Here is a 23,822-nt window from a genome sequence, read left to right on the forward strand (position 1 = left end):
ATGCAAGGGACTTGGGTGTGGGCGGAGGGCAGAGACATCAAAACAAGGGGTGGAAATCTGTTACGTATGTTAAATGTTAAAGTTGGGCAATGGCCAATATAAAAAGGTAAAGGGACCTCTGACCATTAGGTCCAGTCATGGCCGACTCTGGGGTTGCAGCACTCATCTCGCTTTATTGGCTGAGGGGTCCATATAGTTAAAGCTATGGTTTTCCCAGAGCTGGACCATAAAGAAGGCTGATCACTGAAGAATTGATGCTTTTGAATTATGGTGCTGGAGGAGACTCTTGAGAGTCCCGTGGACTGCAAGAAGATCAAACTTATCCATTCTGAAGGAAATCAGCCCTGAGTGCTCACTGGAAGGACAGATCGTGAACCTGAGACTCCAATACTTTGGCCACCTCATGAGAAGAGAAGACTCCCTGGAAAAGACCCTGATGTTGGGAAAGATGGAAGGCACAAGGAGAAGGGGACGACAGAGGACGAGGTGGTTGGACAGTGTCCTCGAAGCGACAAACATGAGTCTGACCAAACTGCGGGAGGCAGTGGAAGACAGGAGTGCCTGGCGTGCTCTGGTCCATGGGGTCACGAAGAGTCGGACACGACAAAACAACTAAACAACAACAACAACCATACCCTTCAACATTTCTCTGACAAAAATAGGGGCATCCTAAGGAAAAGCGGGACATTCTGGGATCATATTGGAAACTGGGACAGCTTCTGTAAATCCAGGCCTGTCCCTGGAAAAAAAGGGACATTTGGAGGGTCTGCAGTCGGGGTGCAAATTAGCGATAGCACTGGCTAAAGTTTGTAACTGCATGGTTTGGAAAGCCAATCTGCCAAGCGGCCAGTGTTCAAGTTGGTCAGGGTGCTTTTCAGGCTGTGTGCATAAAAGTACTGTTGCCTGTTTCCAATTTCTCTAAGTGGTGAGAAGCTTCAGGAGTGCTGCGCTTACCTGGGTTCTCTATGTTTTCCCTTCTTGCCCACACATCTGTCCTGTTGCCCCAACCCCAATTTAAGCAATATGAAAGTTCTGACCCAAATATGGCTGTATGTAGAAGGGAAATACATATGAAATACAGTTTGAAACCTAGCAGTCAATACCACAATCCAAACACAATACATGTACTTGGAAGTAACCATGCAGGGCTTTTTCTTTTCTTAACGAAACCTATTTTTAACTAATGAAATCCACAGGTGAAATTTGCCATCACTGCTCCTCCATGATTCCCTTTAATATAGCAAAAAGTGGACGGGAGAAGGAGGATGGTATTTTGTGGCATGCTCAACGTGGAGGAGACTTCCACCTAGAGGAAAGTTGTGCAATTGCTCCTTGTATGAGATTAATTTCAGATACCCTAATTAGCCAAGTGCAAAGATCTTTTAAAATTACTTCCTTTGCCCTTTGAAACAACCGAACCTATGCAAAATAAACCTCCTGTCAGCAACCTTAAAAATTGTAATCTTAGATTGCACAATCTTTTTGCACCAAATTTACGCACAAGGATTTGTCCAGTCACCCGCAGCAATAAAACATGGGGGCAATGCCTCTATGTTTAAAACCTTACATTTGCCCAACCATTTCTGTGGCACTACAGCAGACCAAAATGAATTACTGTGGCACCTTGGTTCTCAAACTCAATCCATTCTGGAAGTCCATTTGATTTCCAAAACGTTCGAAAACCAAGGCACGGCTTCTGGTTGGCCCCAGAAACAATGCCACCAGCCAAAAGACATTTGGCTTCCAAAAAACATTCACAAACCGGAACTTGGGAGCCAATTTGTTTGTCAACTAAGCCCTTCGGGAACCAAGGTACTACTGTACAGCTTTCTAACACAAACACAAGGCCACATGCTCTGAAACAGTCCTGCTGGTTTCAAAACAGACATAATCACATACGGTCATAATCATGTGGTCGTACATTGTAAGACACCTCAAAACCTCATAGCACCTTTTATTTCAATCCTTTGAAAACTTTCACACAGGCAACATGGAAAACATAAGCTCTCAGTCCTGTCGTCTCCTCTAACTAATCCAACAGCTTTCAACTGTATTCATTTACTGAAATTATTTATACACCACTTTCAAACCACCACAGCCTTCTGTAGCTCCATCTCCCATGGGGGCACCTTCTCCAAAGCTTACCCCAACACTACACCCAGGAATCATCAAGTGGACCAACTTTTTGACTATCCTTAGTCAAATCAGCCTTTGAATCGAGACTGGCCACGAGGCAAGATGAGGCGACCGCCTCAGGCAGCAGGAGCCACACTGGCAGCAGATGTTCCTGGCGTACATCTTCACTTACTCCCTTCTTCCCTGATGGTGAGAGAGGCATCATTTTGTGGTTTGCCTCAGGCACCAAAATGTATTGGCTAGGACCTGCTTGGAATAATTTTATATTTCCCAGAAGAGAATATGTTTACAAACATGCTTCTCTGTTCAACAACCATCTGATGCCACAGAAAGCAGACCAATAGTTTGTAACATTTTATACGCACACAAGTGTTTACTTCATTCTGTGTGTGAATGGATGATTCTGTGTGTGTGTGTGTGTGTGCGCACATTTGTAATCTTCACATACCTCTTCTTCACTTTTGACTGTCTCCAGTTTTTGGAAGAACGCCACGGTGTCCTCCCGGCTGTTGTAATACCGCGTGTTCATTTCATCCATCCGGTTGATCTTATAGAATTTCGAATGGTAAGCTACTACGTGTTTCTCCATCATGGTTCCGTAAAGTACCGAATAGGAGTGGCTCCCGATATCTCCTGTCTGTTGTCTGCAATAAAAGGAAACAAACAGAATGTGTTTACATGGCGGCAAACTTAGCATCCAGCAAAGCCATGTATTCAGAACAACCTAGCAGCCAGACCTGCATGTGTCTATTGAGCAAATCTTCAATCGATTGCCACAAAACAGTGTTTCAAAAGCATGCACAACTGAACTTTAATTTATAGCCTTTGACCACGGAGATTCCCTAGGACCTGATCCCTAATAATCAAGAGGATGATGCTTAGTGTACAAAAGCTTTCACAACTGCCAAATCCCTGAACATGAGGGGGGTTTAGCGTGCAGTTCTATCTTCTTGAGGCAACCTTCTTGGAAGCAGGTATCCATGGGACAGGACTGAAAAACCTGCCCACTGAGTGCCCCTGTACTGAGGCGAGTAATGTGTAAAAGGTATGTCTAATTTGTATAAAAGGCTGTGCACATTATGCACAACAAATGTTAGCGATTATGGCATTTTCCGTCCGCCTCTCAAGCTCGGATCCAACTTCAGTCGAGCTCGGCAGGACCCATAGCTGTCAACTTTTCCCTTTTCTTGCGAGGAATCCTATTCGGAATAAGGGAATTCCCCTTTAAAAAAGGGGAAAGTTGACAGCTATGGCAAGACCTTTACGCTCCTCCCGCATAAAGAACTACGATTCCCGACAGCCCGCTGGGCTTGTCGGGAAAGGAGGTGTTGACTTTTCTCCTCTTCCTGCCCGGGCAAGTTCCTGCAGCTCAACTTCTGGTTTCGTTTTGGCTGTTTTGGATCTCTGTCTCCTTGGAGAGGATCCCTAAAGCGGGTGCCCTCAAGAGGAAAGGGGGAGAAGCCAAGGGGCTCAGCCTTAATTCCGTGGGATTCCCCTCTCTTTCCTTGGCCCTGGAAATGGAAGGAGCGGGCGCGCAGGAAGAGCTTTTCGTGAGCTGCCCCGTTTGCCTGCGGGAGCTCCCCGCCAGCTGCATCAACTCACATCTGGACAGATGTTTGCAGCAGCAAAGCGAGGCGGGAGGCAGCGAAGTCCCAGAGGATGCGGAGCGAAGCGGCATCGACGGCAGCAGCACCAGCGGCCCAAAGGACGCGGGGATGGGCGCGTCTTGCCGGAAGAAAATGCGCCTCTCCAACTCCCCGGAGAGGAGCAGCGGGGAAGAGCGCGCGGGGATGGCTAGACCCGATTCAGCCCCGCTGTTCTCCCTTTTCCACAAGGCCAGGAGCTCCGGGACACCTCGGGGCGCCTCTGCTGCTGCTGCCGCCGCCCCGTCTCCATCTCCATCCCGGGCGCAAGCGGGAGAGAAACAGCCGGACGGGGAGGATCATCGGGGCTCGGGTGCGCGTGGCTCCGAGCTGGGCTGGGAAAGCCTGGCCCGAAAGCTGGAAGGGAAGCCCCTGGCGGACAAGCTGCGACCCAGCCTCCTGGAAGACTACGTGGGGCAGGATCAGGCGCTGGGCGAACGGACGCTCCTGCGCTCCCTGCTGGAAGTGCACGAAATCCCCTCGTTCATCCTTTGGGGGCCGGCGGGTTGCGGCAAGGTGAGTAGTTGCAAGGGATCCCCAGGGCTCGTCTAGTCATCTCCTCCAGTCCCCTGCAGTGCAAGAATCCAGCCCTTCCTGGGTGGGGATCGAACCACCAGCTTATTTATTTATTTAATTTATATACCGCCCAATTCCCCCGGGGGGTCTCAGGGCGGTTCGCAGAATAAAATCAAGATATAAAACCACAAAATACATAATAAAAATGACAACAACAAACCAGTGGCCACCCTCCAACAGAACCCCCCCCCCCCCGACATTTTAAAAGGGCATAGGATGTAAATCAGATCAACCAACGGCCTGGTGAAAAAAGAACATTTTTGCCTGGCGCCTAAAGATGTACAGTGGTACCTCAGGTTACAGACTCCGCTTCAGGTTACAGACTCCGCTAAACCAGAAATAGTGCTTCAGGTTAAGAACTTTGCTTCAGTTTGAGAGCAGAAATCATGCTCCGGCGGCGTGACAGCAGCAGGAGGCCCCATTAGCTAAAGTGGTGCTTCAGGTTAAGAACAGTTTCAGGTTAAATACGGACCTCCGGAACTTAAGTACTTAACCTGAGATACCACTGTATAATGAAGGCGCCAGGCAAACTTCCCTGGGGAAAGCATTTCACAGATGGGAGCCACGCTCCGGATCTCTTGAGGAGGGAAATGAAGGAAGGCCTCAGAAGATGGTCTCAGGGTCCGGGTAAATTCATATAGAAAGAGGCGGTCCTTGAGGTATTGCGGTCCTGAGCCGTCCAAGGCTTTATAGGTTTTACAGCCAGATGTGTTGTGCAGCGGGGGGACTCCTTCTTACTTTCTATCCCCCTCCCCTCTGACAGACTCCACAGGACACAGGCCAGTGTTCGAAATTAGCCAGGCGCCAGATGCGTTTTTGCGACTGGCGTGGGCCCAATTGCAACCCCATGGAGATCTCTGGTTGCCAGGTGGGTGACTGACATCTCCATCTGGCTTGCCCCTCCAGCTTCCTTAAGTAGTAGAGCTTATTTTTTGCATTTATAGCCCATCTTTTCCTCCAAGGAGTACGTGGTTCACACACACACTCCCAACCTGCATATTAATACAGTGGTACCTCAGGCTAAGTACTTAATTTGTTCCGGAGGTCCGTACTTAACCTGAAACTGTTCTTAACCTGAAGCACCACTTTAGCTAATGGGGCCTCCTGTTGCTGCTGCGCTACCAGAGCCCGATTTCTGTTCTCATCCTGAAGCAAAGTTCTTAACCCGAGGTAATATTTCTGGGTTAGCAGAGTATGTAACCTGAAGAGTATGTAACCTGAAGCATATGTAAACCGAGGCACCACTGTAATAAATCTCATCGCAAAAAAAAGGACCCATGGCATACTGAGGGAGCGATAACATTGAGAGTAGCTCATCTCTGTTTCACATTTTTGTGGTCTCTTTAAGGACAGAATTGAGGACTATAGCTTTTTTTAAAAAAGTGAAATCTAGGATTCAGCACTGTTATGACTGAGCCTCACTGCCTTCTGTCCCTGAAACAAAAGGAAGCACATACCATTCCCCTTCTGCAGCACATACCATTCCCCCTTCTTGTGTAACTGGTGAACCTAAAACCAAAGAGTTACAGCGTGTACTCATGAGTTTAAAAGTAGTATCTCTTCACTGAGAAAGTCTGCCATCTCTTTGGCATATTCACCAAGTCCTGAAGTTACATCCAGTTTTCCCAGCCCTGCCCCAGTCATTTGGGTAACTCTGAGAAGCAACCTGGAAATACTGAAATAAAATAAATGTTTGAATTATTCTTTCTCAGTCTTCTTTGAACTGAAATGTCCCCCCCCCTTTTTTTTTTTTTTTTGAAAAAAAGGTTAATTACTGAAGTTCGTAGGGCAGCAATTAGACTTCTGAGCAAATGGGCAAAGGTAGACAGACATGTGTATGCACACTGCACATGCACAAAGAAAAACAGAATGGGATACTGAAAACTAAAAATATCCAACATTTTTCTGATAGGTTTAACTCTGGGTTGCTTGAACCTGTCTCCGCCCCAGGTTCCCGCAATATTCTTCTCCAGCTCCTCAGCTTTGCTTTCTGTTTAAAAGCCCATCAAAACTTGATCAAGACGGGCCGGGCCCTTTTCCACAGAAATCTTGTGAGATCTTGGGTTAAATGATGAGTGTGGTTTAATATGTCATAATGCTGCTGTGTTTTAGGCATGTTGTTACCTCTTCCTCTTCCTCTGCCCCCGCCTCTGCTCTGTGGGGGTGCAATGGGCAGCAACTTAAATAAATGTAGGTTAGAAATTTGGGTTGCTTTTCTCCATCCTATACTCACTTGTACCCGTTCCTTTGATTCCCTCCCCTGACTCTACCTGAATTCATCCGTTATTTCAACGGTACCAAGCACAGGAAAAGCTTTCGTAATTTGCTCTCAACGATAACAGACAGGGTTGCCATATATACCGGAAAATTCCGGTAATGTCAGGGGGGTGGGGCTAAATTGGCGCCCTGGGGAAAAATTCAATTTAATAGTAAATGTCTGGGATTTTGTCTGTTTCCCAGCGGAAGCAAAAGCGCTGTTGAGCGGCCGCTTCCTTGTTGCCTCCTAGACGGTGATTTTGGAAGCCCTCTCGCCACCCCACTGTCCGCTGTTGTCAGTCGCAAATTTGGATGATTGTCCAAAAAAACAAGAAAAGCTCAGCAACTTTTTGGAGCAACTGTGTCTGGATTTGTACTTCTTGAAATATGGCAACCCTGTAAAAACAGATCAGGAATAAAGCATTTAAGTGAGGAAAAGTTGTATACAGTGGTACCTCGGTTTATGAACTTAATCCGTTCCAGAAGTCCGTTCTTAAACCAAAGCATTCTCACACCAAGGTGTGCTTTCCCATAGCAGCGGGGAACTCAATTTACAAATGGAACACACTCAACAGGAAGCGGAACATGTTCTGCTTCCAAGGCAAAGTTCACAAACCGAAACACCTACTTCCGGGTTTGCAGCGTTCTTAATCCAAGTTGTTCATAAACTAAGCTGTTCTTAAACCAAGGTACCACTGTACACCTTGATGCTACAGCACATGGGACATGTGTCTTCCAAGATTCTCCAAGTTGCTCCAGGAAGAGACTAAAAAGCTCAGTCTAAGTGTCAGCCGTGCAGGTCAAAAGGGAACAATACGCTTGAAGTGACCATCAAATCTGTGGATATTGGAAGTGGTGATAAATTACCTCTATACCTTTAATACTAGCATCCTGTGTATGTCCACAGTCAAATAGCATGAACCAGAAGGATCAATTTGTTCTATCGGGCTACAAATTAACTTTTAAAAAGTTTTCCCTGTTTCGTCTTGGCTGGTCCAGCTGCTTAAACGCAAGCTTGCAATCTGAGTAAGCTGTGCTATGATTTATGACCCTCTAATGTGCAAGATTCAGATTTTTGCATGTCTGCCATGAAGCACCCAATTTTAGTCTAGGGATGCAGCAGGGAAACATCCACGGCTGTAACCCAAGCACAGAATAGCTTTGCTGTTGCAAATGAACCTCAGAACTGGCCAAACCGAAGGTTTGGTATAACCTTGTTTTTGTACTTTTTTTGTTTATGTTTTAACACCCGTGCAAAAGGGTTACGTAAGGGGATGTCTGACATGTTATTACTTAATAAATTGGCTCTGAAGGCTGCAAGCCAGCTGTTCTCGGTCTTCCATGTGCAATCTTATACTACGTTAATGGAGTTAATAGACGATGGGAATGTGTTAACTTCAAAGCAACATGCTGTCTTGGCAATCTGTATTAAGTTTCACAGGGCTTATTTTTGTCTTTTAGCTTTTAGTTCAAACTTCATCGTGACAGGGCAAAAGTATTTGTAGTTTAGGCCAGGGGTACAAATGGGGTGTGTTAGTTTGGAACATATTGAAGTGTTCACTTCTCTGACAGCTTGATTGATTTCTGAGTCGTTTCTTCTCCATGCTGTTTATCAGGCTCTTTTTCTTCCTTCCCAGCTTGTGGCTTTCTACCATAGACACACGGGTCTTATTGGCATTCCTTGTATTAAATTGAATTGGTTACCACTACAATTGCTGGTGCCAAGCATACAGGGCTGTCAGCATAAACAAAGTGATGCTCCTGTCTCCATCCACTATGACCATCTTTGCCTTTTGCAATACAGTGGTACCTCGGTTTAAGAACAGCCCTGTTCATAGCTGTCAACTTTTCCCATTTCTTGCGAGGAATCATATTCGGAATAAGGGGATTTCCCTTTAAAAAAGGGAAACGTTGACAGCTATGGCCCTGTTTACCAACTATTCGGTATAAGAACTCCGCAAAACTGGAAGTAGTGTTCTGGTTAGCGAACTTTACCTCGGTCTACGAACGGAAGCCGAACGGTGGAAGGGCACCGGCGGCGGGAGGCCTCATTAGGGAAAGCACGCCTCGGTTTAAGAACGGCTTTGGTTTAAGAACGGACCTCCAGGACGAATTAAGTTCATAAACCGAGGTACCACTGTATAACAGTGGAAAGTCAGCCTGTTTAAGTCTTCTTCTTATCTGTGCGACCATAAAGGAGATACTTTGCTTCTTCAGAGACACAGCTTGCCAGTGTATATTAACTGACTACAGTCACTGATGATTTTCACAGATTGTGGGAAAATTCACAGTAGGGATGAATTCTAGAATACCAAAACAGTATAATTGGTTATGATCCACCTTGTCTTGATAGCATGGGTGGGGAAAAGGTTCTTATTTCTTAGCAACTCTGAAAACAACGCCAATCAAATGATTCCCTGTGTACAATTTCCAGGAATACTATTGTTTAAAAATTAGGACTGAATAACACCCTAAAGGCATGCCTGCATTAAAATGCATGGACATGTGATTTCCTGTCACACTTCGGTGGCAGGTCAGAGTTCAAACCCACTCCAAACATAAAGAAGTATTTTGGGGACATTCTTATACTTTTTTTGTGATGTATCTTTATTGTTATAAAATAGATACATTTATGCCAGGAAAGCAAACAGACATCAAACAGACATACAATCAAATAAACAGACATACAATCAAATAAACAAACTATAAATTGACAGACAATAGCAATATATGAAACAACATAATTCTTATAACTAACATCATTTGTAGTCCCAATGATGTGAATGATTGTAAAACTTATAAAACAAGAAATTAAAAATGACTTCCAATTAGTCTCGCTGTACTTTATCTGTTGATTATCTTATACCGCACAGTTACATATTTCATATATAGTTTCTGTTAACTTCCCTACAAACTTATATTTATACAATGCAAGATTCAGTCTAATTTTGCCAAGAAGTTTCCTTTTATACCGGGGGGACAATCTTATTCTTAGTTTAGTTATGCTCACTTTTTCCCTGACAAGGACTCAAGGTGGCTTACAGATAAAAACAAGAACAACTAAAAACATAGGGGGGAGGAACCAATTAAACATTGATAGAGTTAAATCTATCTGTAATCTATTAAAAACATACAGATAATTGCAACAAAAACAGCACGGCACCAGCCCTAACCCTAACCCTTTCAGTAAAATCAGTCAGTTCCCAAAAGCCTGCTGGAGCAAATAGATATTTACCTGCCAGGGAGCCAGTCTAATTTCTCTAGGAAGGGAGTTTGAAAGTCTTGGAACAGCCACGGAGAAGGGACAATAAGCTTTCAGTGGCCAAAAGAAACCAATGGTTTCTGTGAACCTAGGACCACTTGAAGGGTGGTTGTTTCAACAAGTGAGAAGCATTTTGTCACTGAGGAATAAATGCCACTGCTCTTTAGAGAATGGGGGTTCATGTTTTGTATTAATCCTCAGTTGTATGTTTAGGTGACAACTGCTGAGAGCGGTACATGACCCTTGAATAGGACAATGCAAATGAAAAGCATAAAAGCCACCCATCAGGAGTAGCAATTGCAAACCTCTATGCCAACCCTTTCTTGGGAGAAAAGCAATGACAAACCTAGACAGCATCTTAAAAAGCAGAGACATCACCTTGCCGACAAAGGTCCGTATAGTTAAAGCTATGGTTTTCCCAGTAGTGATGTGTGGAAGTGAGAGCTGGACCATAAAGAAGGCTGATCGCCGAAGAATTGATGCTTTTGAATTATGGTGCTGGAGGAGACTCTTGAGAGTCCCATGGACTGCAAGAAGATCAAACCTATCCATTCTGAAGGAAATCAGCCCTGAGTGCTCACTGGAAGGACAGATCGTGAAGCTGAGACTCCAATACTTTGGCCACCTTATGAGAAGAGAAGACTCCCTGGAAAAGACCCTGATGTTGGCGAAGATGGAGGGCACAAGGAGAAGGGGACGACAGAGGACGAGATGGTTGGACAGTGTTCTCGAAGCTACCAGCATGAGTTTGACCAAACTGTGGGAGGCTGTGGAAGACAGGAGTGCCTGGCGCACTCTGGTCCATGGGGTCACGAAGAGCTGGAGACGACTAAACGACTAAACAACAACAACAACAACATGCCAACCCTCCTTTCCCTTACAGAGAGGTGTGATCTGTAGTTGCCAGTCCCAGAAGATAAAGATAGATGTGGCCAAGCATCATTTTTGTCAGAAGGGCTTGGCAGCAAGGCCATTTGGGGAAATAGGGGCTTGGCTGTCTCTGGTCTAAGTGCCTGTACATCCATACCAGTTGCTTAAGGGGTTTCACATGTGGCTGAGATTCGTTGTCGCAACAAGACTTTTTTTGGGTGGAAGCGGATTTAGACTTGAGCGGCTCGGTCCCTGCATTAACAAGACTAGGATGGATGTTGTGTGAAATTGTCAATAAATTATGAAACTCCGCCCTGCACCTGTTATCTCTACCTTGTTTATTGAGACAAGAAGACTTGAGGGTAATCGAATCTGACTGACCTGACAGGAGTTGGTTACCGTTTAATGGATTACTCTAGCAAAGCTATCTCGGCTGTTTGTTATGAAGCGGGAATTTCCCTGGTAAAATACCTGCCAAATCAGGGATTTCTTTTTGCACCCTTCAGGGCTCATTTCCACAGTTTCCAAATTTCCAAACGGTGGGCCCATCACTGCACGCAGTGTGCAGTAGGTGATGAGGCCAAACACAAAGATGCCCTGAATTTCTGTAGGTAGCTCCCTTTTGCTGTGTATATGTTAAATCTCATTTTGCATCATTGACCTGTATACACCATTTTCAATTGAGAGTATGAGTTCTACATCAAAAAACCCCAACTACATCTGCTCCCCCTCGAAACCCCCCCCCCATAATTTACTGTGATAACATTGTGGGTCAGTGTGGTATAGTGTGGTTTAGCGTGTTAGATTAGGACTAGGGAGACCCAGATTCAAATCCCGTTCAGACACAAAGCTCGCTGTGTGACCTTGGCTAAGTCACAATCTCTCAGCCTAGCCTCTTCTCACGGGATTATTGTGAGGATAAAATGGAGGGTCAGGGGAAAGAATTACGTTTAGCAAGCCTTGAGGTCCTTGGGGAAATGGTGGGATAGGAACGTAGTAAATACGCTCCTTGAGAAGTTAGGAAATGGAAGTATATATTGTCACAACAGCTCTCCTAATTTTCTTCGTTGCCACTGGCCTTGATGAGGACCTCCTCCTTACAGTTTTATTATTTATTAAATTTGTATACTGCCCTATGTCCACAGGTCTCAGGGCAGTTCACATGATAAAATCACAACATATAAACAAATACACAATAAAAATAAAAAATAAGGACAGCCCAATAACCCCCTCTCCCCCACACATTTTAAAAGGGCATTGGATGTCAGTCAACCAAAGGCCTGGTTAAAGAGAAACGTTTTTCCTGGCACCTAAAGGTGCATAATGAAGGCGCCAGCTGAACCTCCCTGGGGAGAGCGTTCCGCAAATGGAGCTGGGGAAAAATTGAAAGTTTCACGTGTAATGCCCGGCTCTCTTAGTTTGACATGGTGGTCCGTGGGTTTGTGGTCCCCACCCTACAGAACTGCCTTTCACAGCTGGTCTCCTGGGAATGTTGGCAATGGGGCTGTGAAATAAATGCAGCGTGGTTTCCTTGGCTGTTCAGACCCCTGCCTTCTTCCCAGCTGGCAGCAGACCTCTGTAATAAATGTAGTTCCCCCATCCTAAGCCCTGAGGGTCTTTGCCAGGGAGAGCTAACAGCATGAAGCAGCTGTCGGCCACACCGCCATTGCAATTGCATAGGGAGGGGGATATGGATTCCATGAATACCCAATGGCGGGTCAATGATCGCCTTCTGGGTGGGCGGTCAAGTTACCAGCAATAAATGTTGAGGACCAGGTGATGCACACATTTAAATAGGGAAGGGCAATTGTGATGCTGATCTTGGTGAGTCTTTGGGACCAGCTATCTAGTGCACAGTGCAATCATGTGTTTTAGGACTAATTAATATTGGATATATATATTATATGAAAATAAAGGGTTAAATTTCTGCTCTGGGCCTTCCAGAGAACCCTCTAATTCCAGAGAGTACGAGGGAGGTGTGGGAGACTTACTACTGTGTTTTGTATTTTCAAATGAAACATAATCATTATGTTTTGTTTCAGGAGATTGTGTTAGCAAGCGTCATGGCATCAGGGTGCAATCAGATTTAGGTCAATTCATGTGCAGATTTTAAAATCACACATTGATTACTCAGAAGGAAGCTTTTGTTTGCTTTCTCCTTGCACAGTCTCAAACCTTTACAGGAAAGGTAGTTAAGAATTTTTAATGAAAATTAAGCAATGTATAACGTAGTGGCAAACATTGCAGAAGTTCAGATTTAATGCATAACTCCTCTCTGACTTGGATTATTTTGACTTTTATCTCTTAAAAGGAAAGAGTAGGAGAGAATGGATCCCACAGAAAAATTAGTACATAGCTGTGTGTAAGTTTGAACAAAAGGGAAAAAGAAGAAACAGCCTTATTTTCTAGGAGGGACTGTGTTAGAAGTGAGAATGTTAGCTGTTGTATATCATACTGTAAAAAAAATAAAAATCCTTTCCATTTACATTCTATTTATGTATCCTGGTTTTTTTTTAATAGAAACCAGTATTCTTATGTCTTAACACCTGTTGCTTGTAATTAGGGCTGCAACTGTATACACAGATATCTTAAGAGTATGCTCTAACGAATGCAGTGCAATATGCATACGAGCAAATATGCACTAAGATCATCTGCAGCCTGGGGATAGATTATTTTGCCCTGCAATAAATAAAAAAGGAACTGAACTTTTTCAGATAGCCTTCAAAACATATGCTTTCCTGAATCAGCAACAGCTTGGTAATCTCCAGTTTCTGAAAATGGAAGAGGATAACCTAGAAAAGTCTAAAAGTGGTTGGACCACCATCCGCCCCAGCTATTATGATCAGGATTCTGCAGGGGATTGTAGTGGAACCTAAAGGTAAAAAAGGTAAAGGACCCCTGGGCGGTTAAGTCCAGTCAAAGGTGACTATGGGGTTGCAACACTCATCTTGCTTTCAGGCCAAGGGAGCCGGCATTTGTCCACAGACAGTTTTTCAGGTCAGGTGGCCAGCATGACTAAACCACTTCTGGCGCAACGGAACACCGTGACGGAATCCAGAGCACACGGAAACACCATTTACCTCCCTGCCACCTATTTATCTACTTGCACTGGCGTGCTTTCGAACTGCTAGGTTGGCAGGAGCTGGGGCAAAACAACAGGAACTCACTCCATCGCCAGATTCGAACCACCGACCTTCTGATCGCAAGCCCAAGAGGCTCAGTGGTTTAGACCACAGCGCCACCCGCGTCCCAGTGTTAACCTATCAACACCCAGAGGACTACAGGCTCCCCAGACATACTTGGCCTGAGCTTGTACTGGCTTATATCCAATGACAGTCTTTCTACCTTTGGCTGCCTAAAAGGTTAAGGAGACCGAGAAACAGGAGAGAGGGTGAGAGAGAGTTTGGGAGTGTATGTGCTGCCATTGATGGAACAAACAGAAGTGCCCTGCTCTCAGTGTTAGTCCCCAGGACATAAAGCTCTGGCTCTGAAGCGCTCTCCAGTAGAGGATCAGATTCGGAGCACCTGCTGAAGTAGTTCTGATCTTTGGGATATCTTTTCGGGCAGCATTTAGGCTTGTCACCGCCTGCCCTCGCCAGCTGCAGAGGATCTTTTGGCCCAGAGCAGCTATTGGAGAAGAAAGTGGGGGCAGAGGGGGCTGATGCCCAGTTGTTGCTGTTTTTTAAAGTATGTACAGCAATCTGAATAGAATTAACATCCAGCCAAGAAAAGTTCAGTTTCGAAAAGCCTTATTCATACACACCGTATTTTTTGCTCTATAAGACTCACTTTTCCCCTCCTAAAAAGTAATGGGAAATGTGTGCGCGCCTTATGGAGCGAATGCAGGCTGCGCAGCTATCCCAGAAGCCAGAACAGCAAGAGGGATTGCTGCTTTCACTGCGCAGCGACCTCTCTTGTTGTTCTGGCTTCTGAGATCCAGAATATTTTTTTTCTTGTTTTCCTCCTCCAAAAACTAGGTGCGTCTTATGGTTTGGTGCGTCTTATAGAGCGAAAAATACGGTATATCTTTTGGAACTCCTGAATGAGCTGATTGCTTAGATGAGTCTATTGGAAACCTTTTCTTAATTGTCTAACGTGGCTTCCCTGATAAAGCAGACAACCCGTTTCTCTGAGGAAAAGTTGGTTATTTGTAACATAAGTGCGAATGTACCTTATTAGCCCGAATATAAGCTGCACCCGCAAATAAGCCGCACCTTTAAAGTTCAAGGCAGGGATAGAAAAAAAAGACAGTACATGAATATAAGCTGCTCCCTTAAAATTCCACAGGCACTCACACCCGTAAATGGCAAATGTAGAAGAGAGGTACTAGAGAGGACCCGCAAGTGGGTTCAACACCTGTTTGTAGCACCGTAAATGCAAATTTAAAAAATCAATACTGCACTGTAAAATACAGGGAAAGCGATGAATGGCATCAGAATAAATCACACAACAGTCTCAAGCTTGCAAATCGACAATAAAACTTGTTTTTCGTTTCGTTTTACCATATGTCTGTTTCGGCAGCAATACCATAAAAGCCAATTTTTGTAAGGTCACGAATTGCACTTTAACTTTTCACGGTTGGAATTGGGGGGGGGGGATTGTGGCTTATATTGGGGGCAGTACAGTATGTTGAAAGCCCTCCCAGGGCGGGATTTGAAGGTCCATGAGGCCATCACCTTGCTGAAGCTAAGCGGCTGTAGCTTTAGTCAGTATCTTGGAGTTGTCAGGTGCTGTCTTAGAAGCAAGTCCCCTTCACTCTTATGCAGGAGGGGAATGCCTCTTGTAAGATGATGCCTGCTAAATTCAGGGATGGGGATGTAGCCCCCCAGAAGTTGTTGGGACTCCAGTTCCCATGAGTCCCCGTTAGCATGGCCAATGCTTGGGGTGATAGGAGTTGCAGGCCACATTCATCCCATGCTTCAAAGCAATCTCATGCCCACTCACAGAGTTACCTATTCTCAGAGTGGTTAACGGTCAATCTCTATTCACAGGGAGCCCTGGGAATTGTATTAGGTCCCATAATTCTTGGGAGTCATGAGTGTTTGAAGTGGTAGCATTGTTCTTTAAATGTGTGGCATGAATTTAACTATAGTTCAGCAACAGGTAAAAGAGCCACCGCTTCACTACCCCGATGAAGAAGAAGAGTTTAGATTTGATATCCCGCTTTATCACTACCCAAAGGAGTCTCAAAGCGGCTAACATTCTCCTTTCCCTTCCTCCCCCACAACAAACACTCTGTGAGGTGAGTGAGGCTGAGAGACTTCTGAGCAGTGTGACTGGCCCAAGGTCACCCAGCAGCTGCATGTGGAGGAGCAGGGAAGCAAACCCGGTTCACCAGATTATGAGTCTACTGCTCTTAATCACTACACCACATGCAATTTCTAAAACTGAAGGAAGCATGCTCCCCCCATCAAAACAATTGGTTTAATCAGACACAGATATATTAATCCTTTAGTTAATGAATTAAAACTCATTTGATTGTCTGTTTCCTTTGGGTGATTTGCATCGTGCTGAACTCTTACATCTCGGCTGCACCAATTAATTGCTGTTATTTCTTGATTAGTGCCCCAACTGAATTAATGGAAGCTTGCAGCCATTTTTTGGTTCTTTGTTTTGGTTATTTATTAGATTTATATACCACCTTTCATCATAAGATCTCAGGGTGGTTCGCAGAATAAAATACAGGATAAAAACAAGTAAATAAGTAAAGCAAAGCAGCAAAACAATAACACCCCCCCCCAAAGGCCTGGTTTTAACATATTGGTGGCTAAGGGTGGAATCCAGTGCTGCTCCTACTCCAGAGCAGACCCACTGAAATTAACGTGACTAACTTAGGCCATTAAGTTCAGTGGGTCTACTCTGAGCAACGCTTGGTTGCTACAACCCTCAGTCTGAGAGAGAATAACTTCACAGCTAAAGCTACTCGGTTTGTCCGTGACTCAACTGGGATATGAGTCTATATTAACCAGACGAGCCCGTATTGATCAGGTCAGGTTATATAGTCTTTCTATCCTTCGACTTTCTGTGGATACTGAATCCTGACAGTGGTATCTGATTGCGGCAGGATGGGGAGGAGGAACTAAGCTGAGCTGAAACCCTGAAATCGAGAAAGCCTGCTGCCTCCTACTCGCATTCCAAAAGACTCTCTTGCTGCTTCCCTGAAAACATCTAAAGCGTTTGCTATCCAGACGGTTGGTTCGCCACACCTGTCCCTCTGCAAATCCTTCCTGCTCTGTTCAGGAATGTCCCCTCATAGTCTTACTCGGGCTTATCTTGCTGTGGTTCCTTGAATAGACGAGGAAATGTTTGGCCGATTCACAGAGAACGTGAGCTTGCGGGTGCTTCCACTCTAGGTTCTTTTTCTCCACGGTGGCCATCTTCTTCTCACTTCCAGGATATCCAGATAATATTTGTCCTGAATAGTTGCATCCCTAGGTTTCCCCAGTTTGTTTTCCTCATTTCCCACCCTGGTTTGGTTTACTGAGATCATCTTATATCAGGCATCCCCAACCTTCGGCCCTCCCAATGTTTTGGACTACAATTCCCATCTTCCCTGACCACTGTTCCTGTTAGCTAGGGATCATGGGAGTTGTAGGCCAAAACATCTGGAGGGCCGCAGGTCGGGGATGCCTGTCTTATATTACGTGAGGCCAGGTACACATGATACCTTTAAAGCATATTTTCCGCCATCGAAGATTCTGGGCACCCACAGCATTACAGTTCCCAGCAGCTCTTAACAAACCATAGTGCCCAAAATTCCTTGAGGGGGGAAAACATGCATTGAATTCTCTTTAAAGGTATAGAGTATACACAGCCTTCCTCAGTGTAGGGCAGTTTTCTCTATTCCAGTCGCGTATTCTTTCTTCTCTTGTTATGAGTTGGGTTTCCCTCCTTCTTTATTTCCCTTTTTCTTCTCCTGGGGTGTTTATAAAAGATAGCTTAGGTAAACTGAGCTATTTCTGCTCTGCTGGGGTTTTCCAACGTGAATTTTGTGACAAATGTACCGAAACATCCAAATTTGTACCTAAAAATATTTTCATAAAAACGCGGTACCAAAGGCATGCCTGACTGTGACCCCCCCCCCACACACATCAAAATCCATGTATGCTGCCCCACCGGGGGTCACTAAAGCTGCCCCCGCCTTGTGTGTGTCTTGCCTTAGACCACAGAAATGGTGGCAATTGTCAAGGCAGGTCACAAAACTGCGCTGGTAGCTGTGTTTGCTTTGGCAGGTCACAAATTGAGAAGGCCTGCTGTAAGGAGTACCAAAGAGGATCCATAAATAATTGCCGAGTCCTGCCAGGGGGGCAAAGACAGAAAGGCGATTGATTTAAGATAAATCAATCTGACAGCCAAAAAGGACGCTCAGTTGTGTGGGCAAAAGCTTTAGTCAGCAATGAAATAGTCTGATGCAACACACAGAGCCTTTGGATTAATTTATTGAAATAATCTGAACTAAGTATATAACATTAATGCTTTTAGGAGGCATATGGTGCATCTGGTGTTCAAATGACTTTGCACACGCTATTTCAACGGTCTTTAGAACAGAGTGGTAAAGTTGGGCTATCTTTGCCGCTTTCTTGACCAAATGAATAATAATAATAATCTTTATTGCGGTCCAACGACCCATAACATGGATTCTGAATAAAATACAGATTCATACAGACAATCCCCGCAGGGAAGGGAGACCTGATATGTTTAGTCATGGGTATGTTGATCTTTGATTCGTACGACTACTGAAAGAAACTTTGCCGCAGCCACTGTGATATCATTGGACTTGTCGTCCAGAAGATATTTGATATAATAGGCTTCAGATTGACCCGGCTGATTTGCCAATAGTGGTTTAATCAATAGTTCCCTAGCTTGATCATATTGTCTGCAATGCAATAAAATATGCCTCATGCAGTCAACGTCCTGAGAGCATACACAGATCCTATTTTGATAAGGAATACCTCTCAGTCTGCCATTTAACGCTTCTGATTGGAATACATTTAATCTGGCTTTGGTGAAAAGATGCCGATATGTTGTTGATCAAATACAATCTATTTCCCCCTTATTATTGTTGGTTTTTAATGCATGGGGAGGAGGATCTTTTTCCTATCAAAGGCAGTTCCTAAGGTAGTGATCTGTTGGGAAGGGTTACATACCAAAAGGCCAGAGACAAAAGTGTTCAGCGTCACCTGTCTTTCTGCCCCTGTAATCACATGCAGTTGGCTGCCAAGCAGAGACAGATGACTCCTGCCAAACCTCAAGCATCAGCCACTGAATAGTGCTGCATTGTGATCTCTCTCAGGCAAAGCCTCCACATGTGGAATTTGGGTTTCCCACCTCCTTCCTGCTGCAGTACTCCCTAAAAAAGCTATTCCTGAAAGTCTGGGATCCTTCAATGCTGCATTTAATGCCATGTAGAGGGCTGCAAGAGGCAAGAATTCTGCAGAAATCCGGGAGGCAATCAATCTGCAGAAATCCAAGATGGCTGCCTTGTGTGAATGGCGTGCAGCTTTCTGCTCACACAAATCTGCCTGCCGATATCAGTAATAATAATGGAAGTAACAAATGGGAGCACTCCCAAGCTTGGTGTATCAAGCTGTTTCTTGTGCCACGGAAGCCTGGGAGCCAAAGAACTAGAGGCCAATGAGGATTTGGGCTTGTGTTTTGGAAACAGCACCTTGTCAAGCCACATGGCAATCTGATTTTGAAAATGGAGAGGCTTTCTGAAGCCAGCTGGTGATAAATGGCCTGAGAGTCTGCTGTCCAAAGAGAAACCTTCTCTCCCACTGGCTAAAATAGCTCTTTGGATTCCCCACCAGAGGATGGTAATTTTCACGCTCTCTTCCTGTCAGAATAATGTGTCCTTTTCAACTAATGCCAAATATATTTTCCAGTCAGAAAAAGAGAATGAGACGTGTTCTATCCCAAAACACTTCTTCGCTTCTTCACAGCCTAACACTGTTTCCCCCTTCACAATGCCTTTTAGCCATGTCTTTTGTGTTCTCGGAGGAAAATAAACACCCTTGCTCTTTTCTTCCTTTCAGACCACCTTGGCTCACATCATCGCGAACAGCAGCAAGAAGAATGGCACACGGTTCGTGACCCTGTCGGCCACGAGTGCCAAAACCAACGATGTCCGAGAGGTCATTGCTCAAGCGCAAAATGAAAAGAGGCTCTGCAAGAGGAAAACGATCCTCTTTATCGATGAGATACATCGTTTCAATAAGTCTCAGCAGGTACCGATTGCTACCGTCTCAGTAGGAAGTAGTTGGAAGGCCTCCCTTTGGAAATGAATGGCTTCTACACGATGTGGTTGAGCAATACTTAAATGGATAGGTTTCTAGCATCTCAACTGAGAGTCTGTGTGGCATAGTGGTTAAAGTGTCAGACTAGAACTCTGAGAGGCGTGGGTTCAAATCTCCTGTCGGCTATAAAGCTCTCTAGGTGTATTTTAATTTTATTGTATTTTTAATCTTTTGTTGGAAGCCGACCAGAGTGGCTGGGGATACCCAGCCAGATGGGCCGGGTAGAAATAGTAAATTATTATTATTATTATTATTATTATTATGTGTTCTTGGGCCTGTCACTATCTCTTAGCCTAACCCACCTCACAGGGTTGCGGTGAGGATGAAATAAAATATAATGTCTCATCCTTTTTCTGAGGTTCTCTGTGTGGCCTACATGGTGGGGTTATCCCATTTTTTATTATCTCTACCTTACAAGGTAGATTAGAAATGAAAGAGAACCAGTGCCCTAAGGTCACCCAGCAAGCAGGAATCTGCCCCTGAGTTTGTTGATGTGCATTTGGCTTTCAAAACTAGAACCTAAACTTCTTTTAACCTATATTGAAACTACGCGTCTGGCATCTCTTTGCTGACTGAATTGAGAGTTCATTTGCAGCCTAGACCACAGTCTAGTTTAAACCACAAGCTTTGGGATTAGGAAGTTGGCAGGCAGTCCAGCATTTCAAAATACACTCCCACCCTGCGAACAAACATGCAAATGCATCATCCCTAAGTCTGGGGGTGGGGTGAGGGGGAAGAGGCAGGAAAGCAAAGGCAATACTGACTGGATTTTGTCTATAATTTCTTACACTTGCATCTTAGAGTTTTCAGTTCTGCAGTCGAAATGGAATATGAGAGCTCTGGGCACAAAGAAGTGTTGAAAGTTCTAAAAGATGTTTTGAATGATGGATTGCTGCGATGGGGAGATCTGCGTAAAATGTTCCACGAATTCCTAAAGTCGCATTTGAATTGTTTCCCACCAAAATATCAGAGTTACATGATTCTTTACGACCTCTCTGAATAATCCTTTTGGGGAGAAAGAGCCACAATGGACTGACTTTTGTCAGTTTAGCATTGCGGTAATGATGAATATGTGAACACTTTGCCTCTGTATCTCGAACAGTAAAGCAAAAATTGCAGAAACTTTTTTCTTTTTTACACAACACAGCCCCTCAACATACACTGTAAATGGAATGAATAAAGCTGCTGTTACAGACCAAATTAAGAATTTGCTTAATATATGGCATGCAACTGTGCACTTTGTTTTTCCTTGAAAGGTGCCTGTGCGATTGGTATTGGGAATGGGATGCCTTTGGGGAGGCAAATCTCTTTACTCCCCACCAGAAGAGAAACAGAGGTTGCTCCCACCGCCGCCACCACCACACAGCTAGGAAACTTTTCTTTAAGGGTCCTGGTCACTCCTGGGGAAGACAGATCCTGGTTCTGTTCAAGGTAGAGGAAAGGAGAGATGCACTGCCATCTCAGTGAAAACCACACACACCTTAATTATGTATGGGGGGAAAAACAAGAGCATCTAGTTTGGTTTTGGGATGAGCTGCCAGCGAAACGTCCCAAACAGAACTGCTTCAGTCTCTGAGCGAACGGAAAATCGCAATTGTGAATTAATTGTACTCACGGGGAATGCCTCAAGTTGTCGTTGATGGGGACCAGTTTCTTCTGCTTCCCTCCCATTTCCAGGATACCTTCCTTCCTCACGTTGAGTGTGGGACCGTGACGCTGATCGGGGCAACCACCGAAAACCCTTCTTTCCAGGTCAATTCGGCTCTTCTGAGTCGCTGCCGCGTTATTGTCCTGGAGAAGCTCTCGGTCGAGGCGATGGAAGCTATTCTGATGCGAGCTCTCAACTCCTTAGGGATCCAGATACTAAGCCAAGGCGAGCAACCCGCTGGCTCTGTGAATGGCAGCGACAGCAAGGACTCCGAGTAAGTATGCTTTGCGGAGCGCAGCGTGTTAACCCACACCACCCGAGGAATCCATTGACAGCCTGCCAGAGCAGGAGTGAGAAAGAGGTTATGGAGTGGTTAGGAGGGGGTGGGAATACTTTTAAAACTCCTTTTCATAGGGGAAAAGGATGCATGTATGCTCCCTGTAAATGGTATAAAAAACAATGCAAAGCTGTTGCTTTCTTCCTTTCTTCCTTTCTTCCTTTCTTCCTTCCTTCCTTCCTTCCTTCCTTCCTTCCTTTCTTCCTTCCTTTCTTTCTTTCTTTCTTAAAACCCATGCTTTCCGGATTACAACAGAGAGCATTACGCTAGCTGTTGCAATTTCTGATTTGCCTGCAGGATATATTAAAGTGCACTACAGCTGGTGATTTGATTTGGGTTCCTGTCTCATTTGTATGCCGCCGTTCTTGTTGCTGGCTACAAATGCATCATATAACAGCCAAGTGTTAGCCGAAATATCCCTTCTCTTCTTATCCTGAATCTCTCGATCCAAAATGTAATTGAGTGCTTGTTCGACGGCAAATCAAGCGGGGACAGAAGAATTGTTCCTGCGTAACCAGTGCTGTATGTCTTTTTTTAAAAAAACCAACAAGATACAAATTACCCATTCAAAAATGCCAAACAATCCGGGGAAATAAGAGAAGTCCAGCTAAAAATATTCAAACCCTTCTGTTATGTTTTATTCTCTGTCTCTAAACTCAGTCTAAAAGTTCTGAAGTCTACATGTAAGAGGGAAAGGCTACTTCAGGTTGGGTATACGGTCTTTGAAGCACATGGCCATAATCTAAGGGGTCGTTAGTCATGTTCCTCCTCGCATACCAGGCAGAATTCAGTACAGTGGCACCTCGGGTTAAGAACTTAATTCGTTCTGGAGGTCCGTTCTTAACCTGAAACTGTTCTTAACCTGAAGCACCACTTTAGCTAATGGGGCCCGCCACCGCGCGATTTCTATTCTCATCCTGAAGCAAAGTTCTTAACCCAAGGTACTATTTCTGGGTTAGTGGAGTCTGTAACCTGAAGCGTCGGTGACCTGAAGCGTCTGTAACCCGAGGTACCACTGTATTATGTGTCTGCCTTGCATGGCGATAAGGGGGGAGGAAGAGCCCACACGCTGGTAAATCTCTCATGACAGATTTATATATTGCCTCCAATCCACTGGGGAGGAAAATGGATGCTTAAGTCCCACAAATCAAATCAATAGGACTTAAGTGATTTGTAAGTGACCTGTACCATGGATTTCAGTAGAACTTAAGTGTACAGTGGTACCTCGGGTTACATACGCTTCAGGTTACATATGCTTCAGGTTACAGACTTCACTAACCCAGAAATATTACCTCGGGTTAAGAACTTTGCTTCAGGATTAGAACAGAAATCGCGTGGCGGCAGCGGAAGGCCCCATTAGCTAAAGTGGTACCTCAGGTTAAGGACAGTTTCAGGTTAAGTACGGACCTCTGGAACAAATTAAGTACGTAACCAGAGGTACCACTGTAACTAACTTTCTCTTGGAAGAAAACACTTGTGGTTCACTTATAAGAAAGAAAGCCAGGTGGGCATAAAGACCTCTCTTTTCTTCAGTTTTGATGTGACTTTTTTTGCTCCAGTACATGCAAGTTCCTAACTAGATTGCATAAGTTAGGGAAATGAAGGAATTCTGTTTCCTTATTTAGGATCCTGGGTTTGTACGGCTGCTTATTCTTTTTGTTTCAACAGGGCATGAGCTGTGAGTGCGAAGTGTGGGTCAGAGCAACACTGCTTCTCAGGCTTCATATAATGTCTCAGCTGTGCTTATGGTGACTCATTGGATGGGTTTGGGAGGCTTTCATTTCTGGGTGGAATGTAG

General features: G+C 44.7%; 2 protein-coding genes across 2 annotated transcripts in view; one reads left to right on the forward strand and one right to left on the reverse strand.

Annotated features, from left to right (window-relative positions):
* The window catches only part of MYLK4 (myosin light chain kinase family member 4), a 78,806-nt gene extending 57,018 nt beyond the window's left edge, over positions 1–21,788 (reverse strand). Inside the window, exons 1-2 of the mRNA XM_083449440.1 lie at positions 21,655–21,788; positions 2,585–2,780 (exon numbers count right to left, since the gene is read on the reverse strand). Coding sequence (XP_083305566.1) covers positions 2,585–2,780; positions 21,655–21,710 — 252 coding nt within the window. The 5' untranslated portion in view covers positions 21,711–21,788. The remainder of the gene's footprint in view (positions 1–2,584; positions 2,781–21,654) is intronic.
* The window catches only part of WRNIP1 (WRN helicase interacting protein 1), a 41,602-nt gene continuing 21,235 nt past the window's right edge, over positions 3,456–23,822 (forward strand). The window contains exons 1-3 of the mRNA XM_083449487.1: positions 3,456–4,295; positions 19,779–19,970; positions 21,717–21,961. Of these exons, the coding sequence (XP_083305613.1) occupies positions 3,654–4,295; positions 19,779–19,970; positions 21,717–21,961 (1,079 nt within the window). The 5' untranslated portion in view covers positions 3,456–3,653. The remainder of the gene's footprint in view (positions 4,296–19,778; positions 19,971–21,716; positions 21,962–23,822) is intronic.

The sequence above is a fragment of the Podarcis tiliguerta genome, assembly GCF_965153285.1.
Source record: "Podarcis tiliguerta genome assembly, chromosome: 7".
Classification (NCBI taxonomy): Eukaryota; Metazoa; Chordata; class Lepidosauria; order Squamata; family Lacertidae; genus Podarcis; species Podarcis tiliguerta.